Source organism: Eumetopias jubatus, unplaced genomic scaffold (genome assembly GCF_037043125.1).
Source record: "Eumetopias jubatus isolate StellerSeaLion01/CBP00866 unplaced genomic scaffold, mEumJub1_p1.0 scaffold_7, whole genome shotgun sequence".
NCBI classification, from domain to species: Eukaryota; Metazoa; Chordata; class Mammalia; order Carnivora; family Otariidae; genus Eumetopias; species Eumetopias jubatus.
This window is the reverse complement of record NW_028274813.1, coordinates 118,535,524-118,557,400: the sequence shown is the minus strand read 5'-3', so window position 1 is coordinate 118,557,400 and position 21,877 is coordinate 118,535,524. Positions and strand designations below refer to the sequence as shown.

The following is a 21,877-nucleotide window of genomic DNA, read 5'->3' as shown; positions in this document are numbered from 1 at the left end:
CTGTCTCTCACTGTTGTTCTTTCTTTCGTAGTAACTAGAACTGGACTCAGCCTCTCTCTGGGAAAAGGAGAAAACTGTCCCCAGAAGGCGAGGAAGGGGCTCCTCCTCCTCAATGGGCCATGGGCCTTCTTGCTGTGTAGGATAAGAGCAGGCCACACCACGTTTCCCATGCAGGGGTGCTGCATGGGCGTTTCACTGAGGTTTGTTCACGTCAGGACTGCCATGACCAGACAGGTAAATACAGAGATTAGATGACCTTGCCGGCGTGGAGAACAGCATGGCAGGAGCCGAGACTCGCACATAGGACATCACGGGGTGGGGCTGTGGGACGGTGGTCTCCTCTGTGTAAGGGGATTGCCCAAGATTCATGGCAGACAGTGCTGGAGCGGTGATGGGGATGAGGCTGCGGTGGGTCCTGCCCCCCACCCACTTAGAGAATTTGGATGTTGTCTTTAAGAGACTGTGATTGACTCAAGGTTTTTGAACAAGGGGAGTCAGGACGAAGGCTGAATTTGAGGGCTTGGACAGACAGGTCGAGGTGAGCGCCCAGGTGGAGGTGAGCTCAGACAGATAGGTGGAGGTGAGCACCCAGGTGAATGCACGCTCAGATGGACAGGTGGAGGTGAGCGCCCAGGTGAACGCATGCTTAGACAGACAGGTGGAGATGAGCGCCCAGGTGGAGGTGAGCTCAGACTGGTGGAGGTGAGTGTCCAGGTGGAGGTGAGCTCAGACAGACAGGTGGAGGTGAGCGCCCAGGTGGAGGTGAGTGCCCAGGTGAACGCGCTCGAATGGACAGGTGGAAGTGAGTGCCCAGGTGGAGGTGAGCTCAGACAAGTGGAGGTGAGCGCCCAGGTGGAGGTGAGTGCCCAGGTGAATGTGTGCTTGGACAGACAGGTGGAGGTGAGCGCCCAGGTGGAGGTGAGCTCAGACAGACAGGTAGAGGTGAGCGCCCAGGTGGAGGTGAGTGCCCAGGTGAATGTGTGCTCAGATAGGCAGGTGGAGGTGAGCACCTGGGTGAATGCATGATCGGACAGACAGGTGGAGGTGAGCACCCAGGTGGAGGTGAGCACCCAGGTGAACGTGTGCTCCGACAGACAGGTGGAGGTGAGTGCCCAGGTGGAGGTGAGCTCAGACAGGTAGAGGTGAGTGCCCAGGTGGAGGTGAGCTCAAACAGACAGGTGGAGGTGAGTGCCCAGGTGGAGGTGAGCGCCCAGGTGAATGTGGGCTTGGACAGACAGGTGGAGGTGAGCACCCAGGTGGAGGTGAGCGCCCAGGTGGAGGTGAGCTCAGACAGGTGGAGATAAGTGCCCGGGTGGAGGTGAGCACCCAGGTGAACCCGTGCTTGGACGGACAGGTGGACGTGAGCACCCAGGTGGAGGTGAGCGCCCACATGAACCCGTGCTTGGACAGACAGGTGGAGGTGAGCGCCCCGGTGAACCTGTGCTTGGACGGACATGTGGAGGTGAGCACCCAGGTTGATGTGAGCTCAGACAGGTGGAGGTGAGTGCCCAGGTGAACGCGTGCTGGGATGGACAGGTGGAGGTGAGCGCCTAGGTGAGCATGTGCTCGGACAGACAGGTGGAGGTGAGCGCCCAGGGGGAAGTGAGCTTAGGTGGAGGTGAGCTCAGACAGGTGGAGGTGAGCGCCCAGGTGACCGCGCGCTTGGACGGACAGGTGGAGGTGAGTGCCCTGCTGGTTGTGCGGTGGTACTTGGAGGGGGTGGCCGGGAGACGCGGCCCCAGCTCTGAGCTAGGAAGAAGAGGGGGAGGAAACAGCTCTTTGTGGCTGCCAGGCTCTGACACTCCTCATTTCCAGTCTTCCCTGCAGGATTAGGGCAAGGACAGGCCGCTGGCTGAGCAGCCCAGGACAGGAGCCCGAGGTCAGGGTGCCCGAAGAGGGTCTGCGGCCCAGCTGCTGATCCCACAGCCAGGGAGAAAGAGGGTGTTGTGTGAAGAACTGAATCCTCAGCACCTGGCACAGTGCTTTTGGTCCTGTGAATAGATAAGGGCACTTAGGAAACCGTCTGCCTTCATTTTCTTTCAGGGCCTAGTTCCTATTTGTGTTTAGTGGATGAAGGTTCTGCGGCTCAGTGTCTGTCCTCATGTCCCCACGGAGGGCGTCCTCGCTCCAGTGGTGTCCTTGTGGCCAGATTTCCTGTCCTTACCATACTCGTCCGTTCTGCCAGTGTTCCACTCCCTTCTTCCGGAAACTCTTTCCTTATCTTCTAGACGGGGTCAGTGCCCTGCGGCCCACGGGCCACAGCTGGCCCGCCACCTGCCGCTGTGAATAAAACTTTATTGGTGCACGGCCACACTGTTCACGGATGTATTGTCCGTGGCCCCTTTCGGACCACGCGGCAGAGTTAAGTCATCGTGACTCAGACCCTGTGGCCTGTAAAGCCTGGATTATTTATTCTCTGGCCCCGTACAGGAAGCTTGCTCCCCGCTGTTCTGTCACAGTGCCCTCCCCTGGTCTCCTTCCACACGCGGAGCGGAGAGCACGAGCGAGAGCCCGTTCTAAGGGGAGGCTGGGAAAGCTCTGGGCGAAGAACCACTCAGAGGACTGAAGAAGCCCCACCCCTCCCCCGGCTACCTGGTTCGAGAAATAGAGTCTGACATTTCTTAATTAAAAAAGGAAAGCTCTTAGCGTCAGTGTGTCATCCTACGCAGCATGGTCTTGCCCTGGGCTGAGGTGTTTACAGGCAACACCTGGTCTCAGGGCCATGGCCAGCCCTTCTGCGGCAGGCACTGTTCCCAGCTGCCTCTCAAAGCTCAGGAGACTGAAGCAGGGGAGCCTCTCGGAGCGGCCAAGTGCCACGCCGCCGCGGTGGGCTGCCTCCAGGGGGCACTGGTGGCTCAGAGCCAGCACTGAAGGGAAAGCAGATGCACTGTGTACAGCTGGATGAGGTTCCCAAAGCTTAGCCTTGCCGCCCTGGAGTGCAGAACCACATTCGAAATCCAGCAAAGCCAGGGGAAAACATCCTACAAAGCACAACTCTGCAGAGCAGTGTTGGGCCTAACGGAGTGTGCGCTCTGGGTGGCGGGGTGCAGTCTGCTGCGGTGGGGGCTCTCGGTGCCAGGCGCGCTCTGTGAGGCACACACGCTTGAACACAATCAGGTGGGGTCTTCCTGCGTGTTGTGCTCTATGTCACTGTCCTCTTACGGAGCCCGTGGTGAAAACAGGGCTACGCCAGAGGCTCATGGAGAATTTGTGCACAGACCAAGTGGTTTTCTCCTGCTCTCCCTGCCGAGTTTTGACCTTGCAGGGCGTTAGGGTGGCTCTGGGACCCTTAGTGGGGACGGCCCAAGGTGGGACCAGTGTGTGCAAGGGGAGCTTGTTTTTTTTTTTCTTAAGTATTTTATTTTTTATTTTTATTGTTATGTTAATCACCATACATTACATCATTAGTTCTTGATGTAGTGTTCCATGATTCATTGTTTGTGCATAACACCCAGTGCTCCACGCAGAACGTGCCCTCTTTAATACCCGTCACCAAGCTAACCCATCCCCCTCCCCTCCTCCCCTCTAGAACCCTCAGTTTGTTTCTCAGAGTCCATCATCTCTCATGGTTCGTCTCCCCCTCCGACTTACTCCCCTTCATTCTTCCCCTCCTGCTATCTTCTTCTTTTTTTTTCTTAACATATGTTGCATTATTTGTTTCAGAGGTACAGATCTGTGATTCATCAGTCTTGCACAATTCACAGCACTCACCATAGCACATACCCTCCCCAATGTCTGTCACCCAGCCACCCCATCCCTCCCACCCCCCACCACTCCAGCAACCCTCCCTTTGTTTCCTGAGATTAAGAATTCCTCATATCAGTGAGGTCATATGATACACGTCTTTCTCTGATTCACTTATTTCACTCAGCATAACACCCTCCAGTTCCATCCACGTCGTTGCAAATGGCAAGATCTCATTCCTTTTGATGGCTGCATAATATTCCATTGTGTATATATACCACCTCTTCTTTATCCAGTCATCTGTCGATGGACATCTTGGCTCTTTCCACAGTTTGGCTATTGTGGACATTGCTGCTATAAACATTGGGGTGCACGTACCGCAAGGGGAGCTTGTTAAGCCTGCGTGTGATCTTCAAGCCCTGTTGGTGCCTTGCCTCTGGGGAGGGAAAGCATCCAGGACCAAAGACACTTGGATTCATCAAGTAGACGCAGGCCAGAGGGGCTTTTAAGGACCTGAAGCTGGGACCGCAGGTTACCCGATGGCTGAAGGGAGCAGCGGTACCCATCCTGTTGGCTGGGGGTCCAGCAGCAACACCCCACACAGGATGTCGGGACCCCTGCCTGTGAAGGGCTTGTCACCCGAGAATCCCAGAGCTGTTCTCCTTGCTTACTCACTGTAGAGCTCGCTTCAAGCGGCTGGGCAAGGTCACACTTCCGCCGTCTTCCCGTCCCAGGATGTTGCCTCCCTGATGCAGACCCGGGGGGGGGCCTCCCTGAGGGCTGTAGTGCAGGCGGGCGCAGTGACCCAGGGGGAGCGAGACCACCTCTGTCGCGAGGGACTTGAGAAAGGTATTTTCTTGTCTTGCTGTCTCCTTCCTTCTCCTCTGGTGGCCTGGAGGTGCGTGATCTGAAACTCTAGCTTCCCTTTCTCGTGTATTGACTGGTGGAAATCCCGATTTCCTCCTGGCTTTCCTTTTGGCATCTTTGCATTTTAAAAAAATGTGGTAAATAACATATAACATGAGATCTACTCTCTTAACAAAATTTTAAGAGTGCAGACCATGTTGGCCATGGGCACCGTGTTGGACAGCAGATGTCTGCCATGTGTTCTCATCCTGCCTGGCTGAAGCCGGTACCCATGGCAGCCCCCGTTTCTTCTCCTCCCTGCCTCCCACAACCACCGCAGTACATTCTGCTCCTGTGAGTTTGGCTGCTTCAGATGCCTCCTACGAGCGGACTCATGCAGTATTTGTCCTTCTGCACCTGGTTTATTTCGCTTAACCTGATGTCTTCCTCCACTCTGTAGCAGGTGCAAGAGTTTCTCCTTTCTCACGGCTGAGCAGTATCCCAGTGCATGCGCCTCATGGTGTTTATACGTTCATCCATCAACAGACAGGTGTTTCTACCTCTGAACTCTTGTGAGTAAGACTGCTCTGAACATGGGTGTGCAAATACCTTTCCAAGACCTGGGTTTCAGGGGTTTTTTTGGCTAAATACGCCTAGTTGTTCTACTTCTAGTTTTTTAAGGAACGTTAATACTGTCTTCCATAGAAGCTGTACCTTTTCATATTCCCAGCAACAATGTACAAGAGTTCCAATCTCTCCATAGCCTCGCCAACATTTATTATATTCTGTTTTTTTGTTTTTTTGTTTTTTTAAATGGACATCTTAGGTGTGAGGTGGTATCTCGTTGAGGTGTTGATTTGCATTTCCCTGATGATGAGTGATGTTGAGCATCTTTTTATATGCCTCTTGGCTCTAAAACTGAATCAGGGAGACATAAGAAATCTGAACAGACCAATTACTAGTAACAAAATTGAATTAGTAAACAAGAAACTCCCCACAGGGGCGCCTGGGTGGCTCAGTTGGTTGAGCGTCTGACTCATGATCTCGGTTCAGGTCATGATCTCAGGGTCGTGAGTTCCGGCCCAGTGTGGGCTCCACTCTAGGCGTGGAACCTACTTCAAAAACAAAAAAGGAAACAAAAAAAGAAAAAAACAAAAAACTCCCAATAAACAAAAGTCCAGGGCCAGATGGATTACAAGGGAACTCTACCAAACATTTAAGGATGAGTTAATACTTATTCTTGAACTATTCCAAAAAAAAGAGGAAGGAGTGCTTCCAAATTCATTCTGTGAGGCCAACATTACCCTCATACCAAAACCAGATAAAGACACTGTAAATATAGAAAATTACAGGCCAGTATCCCTGATGAACATGGAAGCAAAAGTCCTCAACAAAATACTAGCGAACCACAGTCAACAAAACAGTAAAAGGATTACTTACCATGATCAAGTGGGATTTATTCCAGAGATGCAAGGATGGCTCAGTATTCACAAATCAGTCAACATGGTCCACACATGAACAAAATGAAGAATAAAATCAGTATCATCATAATAGCTACAGAAAAAGCATTTGACAAAATTCAACATCTATTCCTGATGAAAACTCTCAACAAAGTGGGTCTAGAGGGAACATACCTCACATAATAAAGGCCTTATAGGAGAAACCCAGCCAACCTCACAGTCCATGGGGAAGAACTGAGAGCTTTTCCCTGAGATCAGGAACAAGACAAGAGTGTCCATTCTTACCACTTTTATTCAACGCAGTACTGGGCGTTTTAGCTGCAGCAGTTAGATAAGAAAAAGAAAGAAAAGGCATCCAAATTGGTATGGAAGAAGTAAAACTTGCACTATTTGCAGACGACATGAAGCTATATATAGAAAATCCTAAAGACTCCACCTGAAAACTACTAGGATTGATAAAGGAATTCAGTAAGGTCACAGGATACAAAATTAATATACAGAAATCATGTGCCTGTTGGCCATTTCTGGTCTTCTCTGGAGAATTGTCTGTTCAGGTCCTTTGTCCATGGTTGGGTCGGGTTGCTTGTGGTTTTGCTGCTGAGCTGCGGGGATCGCTTTGCCCCTACCTCCCGAACCTACATGCCCCGACCCGGCAGACTCCTCTCTCGTGCTCTCTGCTCCTCAGCGGGGTCCTTCTGCCCTTTTCTATTCCCCCGTGCTTGTCACTCTGCTCCTGCGACCTTTCCCTTACTTTCCGAAACATACTCAAACCCAATTCTGCCACGTCCTTAAAAACCCAGGTCCTGCCAAGGTTCCCACGTTCCTTCCCCAACAAGCCAGCCAGACGGGTGAAGTCTCGGGTGCATCCTGTCCCTGTTGCTTCTGGGCAGTTGGCAGAGCTTGCTGTCTTGCACACACAAGGGGGATGGTGTTACACACGTGCTTGTTCTGTGTTGGCTGAGCTCCATCTCCGGCAGGAGCCTGGGAAGCCGTGTGTGCGTTTGTGTGTGAGTCTAACAGAGCTGAGCTTCCAGCTCCAGCGAGGTCTGGCGACAGGAAAGGACCTGGAGCGAGCGCGGTCTCCGTGCACGAGTCACCATTCGTCCCCCGAGAGAAGGAGGAGCTGGCCACAGGGAGGGAAGGGAAAGGTCAGCGACCAGGGCGCGCGAGCACGTTTGGTTGGAAGGGACAAGCAGGTTTACGCAGAAGGTTATGACTGTGATGGGAGGCGGGCTCTGCAGGCACGGGTTGGCAGGTGTGCGCTGGGCTTCACCCCACCCTTCTGCACGTCGCCAGAGCAGCTGTTGACTGCGGGGGGCCAGCCTGGCTGGCAGTCGGAACACCTGTACCCCGAGTGCCCTGTTCCAGAGAATCCATGGCTTCCAACCTGGGGTGTCCTTGGCAGCCTGCTGCATGGCTGGTCCGTCCATGCCAAGCTCTAGGTCACCCAGAGGCCCCCCCCACAATCCTCAGGAGCCAAGCAAGGGAAGGCCCCTGGGCCCAGCCCGGAGCTGGGCGTGTGATGTGGCTCTTGAGCCGTGCTGGTCCGTCATGCTCCCTGCCGGATGCTAGAAGGACCCTTCGGTGGGCCTCACAAAACCCAAGGAGATGCTCCACCTCATGGTCTTTATTGCCTCCTTCATGAGACTCCTGCACCCCTCTCACTCTTGTCAGCTTTTAGTCGCCTCCAAGACGCTGCCTTGCACCGTGAGCCCTGGCAACCTGTTCTGTCTCACTGATGCATGGCCACTTCTGGGTCCCTGTGTTCCCCGTGTTCCAGCCAGAGGACAGTTAGGGGCCCCCTTTTGTACCTTTGAGCATTCCTGGCGGGGGCGAAGCCTGCTCTCTCCTGAATCCGGGGAAGCTGACAGCCAGGCAGGCCTCGGCCCTCCAGTAGGAGGGGAAGTGCAGCGGGTGGCCTGGTCCTCTCACCCGCTGACCTCACCCTTCCTGCTCGCTGACTTGGAGGACAGCTCCGTCTGTTTCGGCTTCTCTCTGACCCTCTCTCACTCCCCTCCGATTGTCACGGTGCTGGGGCGCTGGCTCCCCAACCTGGCCGGTGTGTAGGATCGCCTGGATGCTTAAGAAAAGAAAGAAAAAATATTCTTAGTTCCTATCCGTGGAAATTTCCTGTAGGTGCGGATTGGGTCTCGGAATCTGGTGTTTTTGTACATACAGTTGACCCTTGAACTACTCAGGTGTTAGGGGCACCAACCCGCACATGCAGTTGAAAATCCACGTGTGGCTTTTGCCTCCTCCAGGGCTTACCTGCTAGTAGCCTCCTGTTCACCAGAAGCCTGACCGTGGACACACAGTTGACTATCACGTCTTTTGCATGCTATATGTATCATGTACTGTGTTCTTACAATGAAATAAGCCAGAGAAAAGAAAACGTTGTCAAGAAAATCGTAAGGATGAGGAAATGCATTTACAGCGCTGTCCCCTATTGAAAAAAAAATCCACGTAACCGTGGGCTTCCACAGTACAAACCCACACCGTCCAAGGCGTACACAGGAGAAAGCCTGGGGAGATGGGTGACAGGCTCCCTGAGCTGCTGAGTGTTTGTGTCCCTGATTGCCTGACTGTGCTTGTTGGATTTTCTAGGTGGTCACGCGTGTTTCGGCGATCAGGGAGAGGACGGATGTCATTCCAAAGCAGAACGCAGACCCCTGAGGGTGCGTCTCTTTCAGAAACCATTCACACTCTCACGTGTGCTCCTCTCTCCCACAGGGGGACTCGATCTCATCTTCATGCCGGGTCTCGGGTTCGACAAGCAGGGAAACCGCCTGGGGAGAGGCAGGGGCTACTATGACACGTACCTGAAACGCTGTCTGCAGCAGCAGGACGTGCGGCCCTACACCATGGCCTTGGCCTTCCGAGAACAGATCTGCCTGCAGGTCCCCGTGGACGAGAACGACATGAAGGTGGATGAAGTCCTTTATGAAGAGCCGTCCATGTGAACCCTGACGCCTGTGGCCAAAGGCTTCGTCCCAGAGAAAAGCAGAATGTGTCCATTCCCCTCTCAGGACATCCATGTGCATGCGGCCTGCCTGCTTTCTAGTGTAATTGCAGAACACCTGACATTCAACCACCTTCCCAAATCAGGAGTAGAACGTGAATAAAAATGGAGGCAATGGCCATATGATTTTCAGCCTGTCTTGCTGGTTATCGACGTGACGGGTGGATCTTTCTGCAGCATTCGCTCCGTGTTGGTGAGGTGCTGTGGTCCCACCCGAGTGGGAGAGCCAGGGGATCTCGCCCCGCGTGGACACGGTTCCAGCGCGTCCTGTCATGGGCCTGCTCAGGCTTCGGCAGGCTCGGGAGGCTCAGCCACTGTTCACTGACCTGTCGGTGTGTGTGTGTGCAGAGCTCCCCCGGAATATTCTAGCACTTTGTCATGACTTCATTTGCTCACCCTGAGATTCCATGTCTGATGCTTTGTAGCTTTTGACGGTCCGTGGACTGAAACCTTTTACGATTTAAGTGCTTTAGCTCCATCTCTGTGTGTCTCTGTGTGTCGGCCACTTAGGAGTTTAAGATCTGATGTCCCGTCGGTTAGAAATTATTTGTTTGCTCGTGGTGTTTGCTTTGGAAATGAAATGCGCCGTGGGCTGCGCGCCGGCAGATGGCATCCCGGCGTGGGAGCAGGGATTTTGTGGGGGAGCCTTGCTCGTGACCGGAAACCCGGGAGTCTTCCTAGACGCTGCTCTCATCCCCACCCTGCGCCCCGCCTGTGCCGGGTCCTGTGCTGTTTGCCTCCGGGGTGCCGCTGATGCCGGGTCCCTCCCCTCCCCGTCCCCTTGTCCAGGCTCGCGGCGTTTCTGAGCCGAATGGGCAGGAGACTCCCATCTGGCTTCTCTTGCCTGCAGTCTGGCGCTGTCTTCCCTGTTGCCCAAACTCCAGTCCGAGTGACTTCACAAAGCATGAATCTGGGAGTCTGGCCATTCAGGGCCTGTGGGTAACGGGGGGTGACCGGCTGCCTTCTCCTGCAGGGGGCCCCCTCTGCAGATGCTCACGTCTGTGCCCTTCCTGGAGCAGCAGGGGTGTCTCTTTGCCTTTTGCACCTTGTCAGCGAGCTTCCTCCACCGGCTGTGAAGCCCTTTCTCCTTTTGTTCACCCGGAAGCTCCTGTCTGTCCTTCAAGACTCAGCTCGGGCGTCTCCTCTTGTGTGGAGTCTTCCTCTACGTCCCCAGAGTTAGTGTTGCTCTGCCTGTTTAAAGAGCCCTGGCCATGTCCCCCTGTGTCGTGCGCATCGACTGTTGGTTGTCACGTCTGCCCTTTCCCTGGGCCGCGAGCTCCAAAGAGGAGGGATGATGCTCACCATTTCCTGTACGTTGTAGACACCTGCACATACGGTTGGTGTTTGAGAGTTTGTGAGAATGAGGTAAGGGAATGTGCAGAAGGGTTGCATTTAAAGCATGGATCTATGTTCTTTGGATAATAGCATGTGTGACTTGGTGATTTATACATAAAAGTAAAAAATATTTTAAAATGTGAGATTTCATGAGATTCCAGAAGGCCAGAGGGCTACAGGTCTCCCACCCAGAAACAGTAACCCTGGTGGCCTGGATTTTGTGGTAGTCATTGTGCAGAGCGTATTGGGAACGGGAAAACCCCGACAACACAGGTAACGCCCATCAGGGCATAAGCAGAGGCTGAGGACAAGTCCTCGAACCCAGGAAGCGAGCCAGTGTGCTCGGGGCGTGGGGGAGGGGACGGTCCAGTGGAAGACGAACAGCCACCGGATCTGAACGTCCGTCCACGATGCTGCCCTGCTGTAGAACTGAGTGTAATTTACCGAGAAGGTAAACTGTAGAGTCTAGTCCACCAGCAGATGTAACTAAGAACGTGCAGTCACCCGGTCCTGCTAACCTGGGAGTGATGCGTGTGTCTAGGTGTGGACGGCCCCATGCAGAAGCCTGGGTCCTGGCCCCCGTTCTCCACTTCTCTCTTTCAGAGATCATTTAATGGTCACACTGCATTTTAATCGTGTGTTTGCACACTTATCCCCTGCATGAGCCCATGAGCTCCTCACGGGCATGGTCATGGGAGTGTGTGGTTCACCGCGGTCCCCGGCACAAAATAATAGCCAGTAAATTCTCGAGGAAGGGACGGGCAGCGTGCAGGCTGCCCAGTCTGTGTTGTGCCCTTGCTGCTTTGTGCGTTGGCCACCATCTGCTGCCAAGATTCTGCCCCTTCAGCATTGTCTCCGGGCTGGATTATTCTAGAACACAGTTTCTGTTACTGCGGCTGTGTGGCCCTCCAGGACTGGTCCGTGTGTGTCCCGTGGTCTTTGCTGCTCGGCCCCCTTCATGCATCTCATGGTCATCATCCCTCCTGGCCTCCTGCCCTTCCTAGTGGGGCTGATCTCTCATGACTGGGTACCCCCTCCCCAAATATAGGCTTATATGCTTAAAAATAAACAACAAATTGCTTTCCAGATAACATCTTATGCACAATAGGAAACACGCACAAATAAAAGGGAAGAAACAATTGAAACCGTCTATTATCAGTAATCTGTGATGTACTTAATTTCTAAAAGGGAAAGCAGGGATGGAGATTTTTTGGAAATTTACTGTTTTTGAAAACCTTATTTTAATCCCCTTGGAATGGTTGAGACGTCTGGTTCTAATTTCAGTTTATTTCAATTTGAAGGGCTTTTATAGCTGAAAACAATACCTTCTAGAGATAAGCAGATCCATACAGAAGCACTGCTACACTTGTTAAAATTTTCAATGCTGTTTACCCATTTTGCAGAGGTCTTTTTCTCTTTTTTAATTGATATCGGGCTAGTAAATACCCGTGGACTTGATGTGGATCATTCCTGCATATTAATCAGAAGACGCTGCACTTTCACTTTGTTAGCACGTGGGTTCAAAACTTACTGAAGCTCTCGAAAGATTTTAAGCCAGGTCAGAACAGTTTTGCTCCTAGGTGTTTTGGTTGTGCAGACGTGGAGGTGTTTACAGGTGGCACACGTGGTCTGTGGCAGCACGATCGTGGAATGATGAGAATTTTCCAAATCACCATTTCCAGTGCACGCCCCATGTGTTGCAAGATGACCCTTCTGTCTCATCGGTGGAACGTGACTTCTCCCTGCGAGATTCAGATCAGGTGTATTTATTCTGTGGCGGTATGCTTAGGGAGCGGGCCACTGGTGGCCATTGGTACCACAGGAAAGTCAGAAAATGTGGAGCACTCACCTTTGTGTGAAAAGTACATGCAAACTCATCCTGAAGCTTCACGGCTCTTTTTAAAAGCATTTCACCCTGAGATTGTCAGAGAAATGTAGGTGAACCAAAATATTTTTCATGGGTCACTCCTAGCCTAAAATATTGTGAATATTCTGTTTTGTGGAATAGAATCCTCCATGGGATAGAATCACGTCGATCACGTAGTGCATTTCTTGTCTGTGAACGATGGGGGGATGCTGTGGCTGAGCCTTGATGGGGGTCCACCCTGCTCCAGACACATGCCAGCCAGAGGAATCCTGTCACAGCTAGACTTAGGTCATTTGTCCCAAAACATGGTCTTTGTTAACATGTCAGCTAATTTTGAGACCCCTATCCTCCTCATGACTTTGATGTATTTAATATCTGAACCTTTCATTCATTCTTCTCATGATGAGACCATAAGCTGGGATCTGCTGGAAGCTTCTGTCCTTTTACCCAAACTCCCACCCTGAAAAATTTATTTCCAGAACTTACGTCATTGGATTGTCTGCAGTGTTTTTTCCCCCTGTTATCCAGTAAAACATGTTTTTTTTTTTCCAGGGTTTTTCCCCAACTGTTGCATGAGTTTCACCCATACTTCTGTGGCCATGAGAACAAGTGTTTACAGATGGTATGCTCCTGTTTGTGTTTTGTTCCTTAACGACTTATAAACATTTATGATTGCATTTAGTGAACATTATTGAAAATGTATTAGAATCAGTATTTTGAGATAGTAGCTATTACTGAAACTTCATAGAGGTTCATCTTCATCTTCTGGGTCTGTAGCGTCTGTTGACCGTGGTGGCTTCTCACTTTTCCTTATGTAGGAAGAGGCTCGTCATTAACTGTGATGAGCACAGATTCCTGCTAGAGCATCTTTGTGAAAATTTCAGATTTGGGGGCTTCCTTCTAGACAGATGTTACTGCTTTCCCTTGTCGTAGAGCTGATGAGTAGCTTTAATCAGGAGCAGAAACATCAACTACTGTTGCTGATTCCTGCTTGCCTCCGAAGAATAATCCTTGGTTTGCTGTATCTCTGTAAGAGTCGTTTAAAGCTACTTATGCATTTTAAGAGGGTTGGCTCAGTGAGAGCTATGTACTGCATGGGTAAATCCTCGTTTCCGGGACTAGAGGAAAAGCATCGGATGCCAAACTAGGCTGACGGCGAACTACCTCCACCCACCAATATCCCATGTCCCCATCCTGTTCCCCCAGCACAGCTACTGTAACCCTAACCCTAACCCAAACCCTAGCCCTGAACCCAAACCTGAACCCTAACCCTAACCCTGAACCCTAAGCCAAACCCGAACCCGAACCCTAACCTTAATCCTAACCTGAACCCTAACCTGAACCCGAACCTGAACCCTAACCTGAACCCAAACCCGTACCAATCTGACGTGGGACTTCTGACGGCAGGCACAGTGAGGGGCTGATCTCAGTCTCTATTTGAACTTTTAGCAAAACTTCTTGTCTTGTAAAGACAAAAAAGCAAATACAAAGAGAGATTCTAGTTTCTTCCCGAATGCCAGTGGACCACTGGCCCACTCCTGGGGTTTGTCCCCCACGTGGAGGCACGGGTACCAAGGCCCGTGCGCTTGGCCCGGGGGTTAGAGGGCTGGCCTTGCCTGTCACTCCGCAGAGGGGCCCCGCCTGAGCTGCCGGCTCGTGACTGCACGGCCCCCGCTCTCCCTTGGCCCCCCTGACCTCGGGCATGCATCTCATCTCCTGCTGGTGCTGCCCCTCTGTGATCCCGTCATGTCTGGCCCCCGTGGCCCAGCAGCCGTCTCCCCATCTTCATGTGGATGCTCTGCTTGGGGCTGTTCTTTTGCTGACGATGTTTGCATAGAAGGAGTAACTTCAGTTAGGTCTTTAACAACAGGGCACGTCACAGAATGCTGTCAGTGGGAAACAGCAGACCCGTCTCTCGTTCTTCCCCATCAGACTCCCCCGCTGACCAGGGTCTGCCCTCTGCGGGGCAGCGAGGGATTTCTGGGACTAGACAAAAGACTAGAAACACCATCTCAATCTCCCACTTCTTTTCATTTCATCCCTCTTCCCACTGTCAGTAGTAACTGTTTTCCATCATAATTTTTGTTATTTGTGGTTAATGTTAATATTTTTGGTTTATTCTGACCCAACAGAACATGTGAATACCAACTGACAAGGTATCTGCAGGAAAATCTGTCGTGTTTCATGGTTTTGGTTATTATGTGTCCTGTGAATATCTTCTTTATACTTTTAATCTTAAACATGGTACATTTAAAAAGTGTGCTTTTGCAGCAAACAGTTGTTTCAATGGTGAATCAAATCCCAAAGAGTTCGCTTTACTATAAAGGGTGAACATTTATTTGGTTTATCACTGAGAAGTAATCTCTTCAGGACTGAAATGCAGAAAGTCTTTATTTGCTCCCAAGCTTAGAGATAAAGAATACAGGATTATTCTGGAGATCTGGGCATCCCAATACTCGCCCGCTCGCTCGGATGTTGATACTGTGGAAGAGATACATTGTTGTAAGTCCTAAATTTCTACTGTGCCTCAGATCTAGGGCTACGATAAGGTAGCAAGTGTTACTCCCTGAAATGATGCCGAATACAAAAACCAGTGGACAGTGGAGATTAGCATGATCACCTCCTCCGCCAACACACCCGTCTGCCATGTTGCCTCACGTTATTGTCATAAAACATTACTTGCATCACTTGCCCGCACTGGATGGTTCTGTTGCCCAGCGAGTGAAGTGCAAACCCTTGGCACGCACGCAGGACCCTTTCCAGCTCGGCCTCGACTTCTCTTCATGTCTCCCGTCACAGACACACGCCTCTTTTCCTCTCAGACCAACAGTGCTCATTACGTCGGGACCGGCATTGCGGGTAGGGACTAGATTACACGGTTGGCTACTAGAATCAGTCTGCCACAAGAGAGGCGTGTTAGCGGTGGATGGTTCAGCAGTGGGCCATCTCAGGCACGGTATTTTCCGGAGGGTATCAGTCTCTATCGACAGATTGCCTGGGGATCTGGTTAAAATGCGGGTGCTGATTCAGTAGGTCTCAAATGCCCCTGAAATTCTGCATTTCTGACAACCTTTCCCGGCAATGCCGCCTGTGCTGGGCGTTCTGAGTAGCAAGGGCCGGAGCTGTGCCGTTCACCGTGGTAGCCCCAGTCACAGACGGCTTCTAAAATTTAAATAGATTAAAATTAAATGAAATTTGAAATTCACTTCCTTGGTTGTACTAACCACATTTCTTGTGTCTACCGTTCTGAATAGGGCAGGGGTTAAACATTTCCACTGTCACAGAACGTTCTATTGGAGAGCGAGGTCCACCTACTTAAGGTCTATCTGCTAAATTAGGCCACCTACTAAGTCAGAATCTCTGGGGGCAGGGAACTGGGATTTGCATTTAAGACAAGCACTGCAGGGGGTTCTTAGGCATGCTAAAGTTGTAGGAACGGAGATGCTACAGGGGTCTAAAATCTGAGGTCCAGAGATAAAGAGAACATGGGAATAGGCAGATATCACAGACAGACACGCGGCTCAGCTTAAATTGGAATGTTCTGGCCAGCCACGGAAATCCTACACCATTGTCTGCAGTTAGGGAGGATGATGCCCGGTGGAGATGACCTCTGACGTCAGAGCTACATCCGGTACCTCGACCCAGCAATGTCAGGTGTGCAGCTGGGCCCGGATTCCGATGCTCTCTGGTCCCCTCTACCTTGTGGTTGGCCAGAGGCTGCAGTCAGCTTCACGGATGATGCTCAGGCTGGCAAGTACGATCAGGCCTTCCTCACTGCTGTCTCCCCCTCCCGCTCCCCCTCCCCCTTCCCCCATTTTCCTCCTCCTCCCCCTTCCTTGCAGAACCCTGTCATCCGGGCGCATGTGCAAACCTGAATTACAGAGGCATTCACACCCCAGTGGCAGCTCGCGACCAGTACAGGGTGGGAGGCAGGCAGTAACTTCTCTCCTCTCCCAGCCTCGGCTCTGAGGTGCATTCTTTTTTTTTTTTATTAATTTTTATTTTTTAAAAATTTTTTATTGTTATGTTAATCACGATACATCATTAGTTCTTGATGTAGTGTTCCGTGATTCATTGTTTGTGCATAACATGCAGTGCTCCACGCAGAATGTGCCCTCTTTAATACCCGTCACCAGGCTAACCCATCTCCCCACCCCCCTCCCCTCTAGAACCCTCAGTTTGTTTTTCAGAGTCCATCGTCTCTCATGGTTAGTCTCCCCCTCCACCTTCTCCCCTTCATTCTTCCCCTCCTGCTATCTTCTTCTTTTTCTTTTTTTTTTAAACATATGTTGCATTATTTGTTTCAGAAGTACAGATCTGTGATTCAACAGTCTTGCACAATTCACAGCGCTCACCATAGCACATACCCTCCCCAATGTCTATCACCCAGCCACCCCATCCCTCCCACCCCCCACCACTCCAGCAACCCTCAGTTTGTTTCCTGAGATTAAGAAGTCCTCCTATCAGTGAGGTCATATGATACATGTCTTTCTCTGTTTGAGTTATTTCACTCAGCATAACACCCTCCAGTTCCATCCACGTCGTTGCAAATGGCAAGATCTCATTCCTTTTGATGGCTGCATAATATTCCATTGTGTATATATACCACTGCTTCTTTATCCAGTCATCTGTCGATGGACATCTTGGCTCGTTCCACAGTTTGGCTATGGTGGACATTGCTGCTATAAAGATCGGGGTGCACGTACCCCTTCGGATCACTACATTTGTATCTTTGGGGTAAATACCCAGTAGTGCAATTGCTGGATCGTATGGTAGCTCTATTTTCAACTGTTTGAGGAACGTCCATACTGTTTTCCAGAGGGGTTACACCAACTTGCATTCCCACCAACAGTGTAGGAGGGTTCCCCTTTCTCTGCATCCCCGCCAACATCTGTCATTTCCTGACTTGTTAATTTTAGCCATTCTGACTGGTGTGAGGTGATACCTCATTGAGGTTTTGATTTGGATTTCCCTGTTGCCGAGCGATGTGGAGCACTTTTTCATGTGTCTGTTGGCCATTTGGATGTCTTCTTCGGAAAAATGTCTGTTCAAGTCTTCTACCCATTTCTTGATTGGATCATTTGTTCTTTGGGTGTTGAGTTTGATAAGTTCTTTATAGATTTTGGATACTAGGCCTTTATCTGATATGTCATTTGCAAATATTTTCTCCCATTCTGTCGGTTGTCTTTTGGTTTTGTGGACTGTTTCTTTTGCTGTGCAAAAGCTTTTTATCTTGATGAAATCCCAATAGTTCATTTTTGCCCTTGCTTCCCTTGCCTTTGGCGATGTTTCTAGGAAGAAGTTGCTGCAGCTGAGGTCGAAGAGGTTGCTACCTGTGTTCTCCTTTAGGATTTTGATGGACTCCTGTCTCAAGTTTAGGTCTTTCAACCATTTGGAGTCTATTTTTGTGTGTGGTGTAAGGAAATGGTCCAGTTTCATTCTTCTGCATGTGGCTGTCCAATTTTCCCAACACCATTTGTTGAAGAGACTGTCTTTTTGCCATTGGACATTCTTTCCTGCTTTGTCAAAGATGAGTTGACCATAGAGTTGAGGGTCCATTTCTGGGCTCTCGATTCTGTTCCATTGATCTGTGTGTCTGTTTTTGTGCCAGTACCGTACTGTCTTGATGATGACAGCTTTGTAATAGAGCTGGAAGTCCGGAATTGTGATGCCGCCAGCTTTGCTTTTCTTTTTCAATATTCCTCTGGCTATTCGGGGTCTCTTCTGCTTCCCTACAAATTTTAGGATTATTTGTTCCATTTCTTTGAAAAAAGTGGATGGTATTTTGATGGGGATTGCATTGAATGTGTCGATTGCTCTAGGTAGCATTGACATCTTCACAATGTTCTTCCAGTCCGTGAGCATGGAACGTTTTTCCATTTCTTTGTGTCTTCTTCAATTTCTTCCATGAGTATTTTATAGTTTTCTGAGTACAGATCCTTTGCCTCTTTGGTTAAATTTATTCCTAGGTATCTTATGGTTTTGGGTGCAATTGTAAATGGGATCGACTCCTTGATTTCTCTCTCTTCTGTCTTGTTGTTGGTGTATAGGAATGCCACTGATTTCTGTGCATTGATTTTATAGCCTGCTACTTGACTGAATTCCTGGATGAGTTCTAGCAGTTTTGGGGTGGAGTCTCTTGGGTTTTCCACATAAAGTATCATATCATCTGCAAAGAGTGAGAGTTTGATTTCCTCTTTGCCGATTTGGATGCCTTTGATTTCTTTTTGTTGTCTGATTGCTGTGGCTAGGATTTCTAATACTATGTTGAATAGCAGTGGTGAGAGTGGACATCCCTGCCACGGTCCTGACCTTAGGGGAATAGCTCTCAGCTTTTCCCCATTGAGAATGATATTCACTGTAGGTTTTTCATAGATGGCTTTTATGATATTGAAGTATGTACCCTCTATTCCTCTACTCTGAAGAGTTTTGATCAAGAAAGGATGCTGTACTTTGTCAAATGCTTTTTCTGCATCTATGGAGAGGATCATATGATTCTTGTTCTTTCTTTTGTTAATGTATTGTATCACGTTGATTGATTTGCAGATGTTGAACCAGCCTTGCAGCCCAGGGATAAATCCGACTTGGTCGTGGTGAATAATCCTTTTAATGTACTGTTGGATCCTATTGGCTAGTATTTTGGTGAGAATTTTTGCATCCGTGTTCATCAAGGATATAGGTCTGTAATTCTCCTTTTTGATGGGGTCTTTGTCTGGTTTTGGGATCAAGGTAATGGTGGCCTCATAAAATGAGTTTGGAAGTTTTCCTTCCGTTTCTATTTTTTGGAACAGTTTCAGGAGAATAGGTATTAATTCTTCTTTAAATATTTGGTAGAATTCCCCTGGGAAGCCATCTGGCCCTGGGCTTTTGTTTGTTGGGAGATTTTTAATGCCTGCTTCAATTTCCTTAGTGGTTATAGGTCTGTTCAGGTTTTCTATTTCTTCCTGGTTCAGTTTTGGTAGTTGATACATCTCTAGTAATGCATCCATTTCTTCCAGGTTATCTAATTTGCTGGCATAGAGTTGCTCATAATATGTTCTTAGAATTGTTTGTATTTCTTTGATGTTGGTTGTGATCTCTCCTCTTTCATTCATGATTTTGTTGATTTGGGTCATTTCTCTTTTCTCTTTGATAAGTCTGGCCAGGGGTTTATCAATCTTGTTAATTCTTTCAAAGAACGAGTTCCTAGTTTCGTTGATCTTTTCTACTGTTCTTTTGGTTTCTATTTCATTGATTTCTGCTCTGATCTTTATGATTTCTCTTCTGCTGGGTTTAGGCTTTATTTGCTGTTCTTTCTCCAGCTCCTTTAGGTGTAGGGTTGGGTTGTGTATTTGAGGCCTTTCTTGTTTCTTGAGAAAGGCTTGTATTGCTATATACTTTCCTCTCAGGACTGCCTTTGCTGTATCCCAATGATTTTGAACAGTTGTGTTTTCATTTTCATTGGTTTCCATGAATTTTTTTAATTCTTCTTTAATTTCCTGGTTGACCCATTCATTCTTTAGTAGGATGCTCTTTAGCCTCCATGTATTTGAGTTCTTTCCGACTTTCCTCTTGTGATTGAGTTCTAGTTTCAAAGCACTGTGGTCTGGAAATATGCAGGGAATGATCCCAATCTTTTGGTGCCAGTTGAGACCTGATTTGTGACCTAGGATGTGATCAAGTCTGGAGAATGTTCCATGGGCACTAGAGAAGAATGGGTATTCCGTTGCTTTGGGATGGAATGTTCTGAATATGTCTGTGAAGTCCATTTGGTCCAGTGTGTCATTTAAAGTCTTTATTTCCTTGTTGATCTTTTGCTGAGATGATCTGTCCATTTCAGTCAGGGGGGTGTTAAAGTCCCCCACTATTATTGTACTGTTGTCAATGTCTTTCTTTGCTTTTGTTATTAATTGCCTTATATAATTGGCTGCTCCCATGTTCGGGGCATAGATATTTACAATTGTTAGATCTTCTTGTTGGATAGACCCTTTAAGTAGGATATAGTGTCCTTCCTCATCTCTTCTTACAGTCTTTGTTTTAAAATCTAATTTGTCTGATATAAGGATTGCCACCCCAGCTTTCTTTTGGTGTCCATTAGCATGGTAAATGGTTTTCCACCCCCTCACTTTCAATCTGGGGGTGTCTTTGGGTCTAAAATGAGTGTCTTGCAGACAGCATATCGATGGGTCTTGTTTTTTAATCCAATCTGATAGCCTGTGTCTTTTGATTGGGGCATTTAGCCCATTTATATTCACGGTAACTATTGAAAGGTATGAATTTAGTGCCATTGTATTGCCTGAAAGGTGACCGTTTCTGTATATTGTCTGTGTTCCTTTCTGATCTGTGCTGCTTTTAGGGTCTCTCTTTGCTTAGAGGACCCCTTTCAATATTTCTTGTAGGGCTGGTTTTGTGTTTGCAAATTCCTTTAGTTTTTGTTTGTCCTGGAAGCTTTTTTATCTCTCCTTCTATTTTCAATGAGAGCCTAGCTGGATATAGTATTCTTGGCTGCCTATTTTTCTCGTTTAGTGCTCTGAAGATATCATTCCAGTCCTTTCTGGCCTGCCAGGTCTCTGTGGATAGGTCTGTTGCCAATCTAATGTTTCTACCATTGTGGGTTACATATCTCTTCTCCCGAGCTGCTTTCAGGATTTTCTCTTTGTCTCTGAGACTTGTAAGTTTTACTATTAGATGTCGGGGTGTTGACCTATTTTTATTGATTTTGATGGGGGTTCTCTGTGCCTCCTGGATTTTGATGCCTGTTTCCTTCCTCACATTAGGGAAGTTCTCTGCTATAATTTGCTCCAATATACCTTCTGCCCCTCTCTTTCTTTCTTCGTCTTCTGGGATCCCAATTATTCTAATGTTGTTTCATCTTATCGTATCGCTTATCTCTCGAATTCTGCCCTCGTGATCCTGTAGTTGTTTATCTCTCTTTTTCTCAGCCTCTTTATTTTCCATCATTTGGTCTTCTATATCGCTGATTCTCTCTTCTGCCTCATTTATCCTAGCAGTTAGTGCCCCCATTTTTGATTGCACCTCATCAATAGCCTTTTTGATTTCCACTTGGTTAGATTTTAGTTCTTTTATTTCTCCAGAAAGGGTTTCTCTAATCACTTCCACGCTTTTTTCAAGCCCAGCTAGTATCTTTAAAGTCATGACTCTGAACTCTAGGTCTGACATTGTACTAATGTCCGTATTGAGTAGGTCCCTGGCTGACGGTACTACCTCTTGTTCTTTTTGCTGAGGTGATTTTTTTCGTCTTGTCATCTTGTCCAGAGGAGAATAGATGAATGAGAGAACAGAACGCTAACAGGTTAACAATGTCTCCAGCAAATATACTCTATACAAATTAGAAAAGTCCTGAAACCAGGGGGAAAAAAGGGAAAGAAAGAAAAAAGAAAGAGAAAAGATTGAAAAAAAAAACAAAAAGAAAAAGATAAAAACAAAAACAGAACAATACAAAAAAAACAGAATATGATCAAATATGATCAGGCTAGGGCATAGATCAGTGCCACACACTAGATTTTGGGAGTATTTTGGTCTGTTAGAAAAAAGTGCCTCCTAAAATTTTAAAGGAAGAAAGACTTATATATGTACAAAATAAGGGTTGATACAATGAAGGGATGGAAGATGAGTGTAAAGATGAAAATTATAAAAGATTTTATAAAAGGGATTGATAAGAAGTTG

General features: G+C 48.6%; 1 protein-coding gene across 2 annotated transcripts in view; it reads left to right on the top strand.

Moving 5' to 3' along the window:
* The window catches only part of MTHFS (methenyltetrahydrofolate synthetase), a 47,499-nt gene extending 38,358 nt beyond the window's left edge, over positions 1–9,141 (top strand). For both annotated transcript variants that reach the window (XM_028093814.2, XM_028093813.2), the window contains exon 3: positions 8,721–9,141. In XM_028093814.2, coding sequence (XP_027949615.2) covers positions 8,721–8,950 — 230 coding nt within the window. In that variant the 3' untranslated portion in view covers positions 8,951–9,141. The remainder of the gene's footprint in view (positions 1–8,720) is intronic.
* Positions 9,142–21,877: the final 12,736 nt, after the last annotated feature.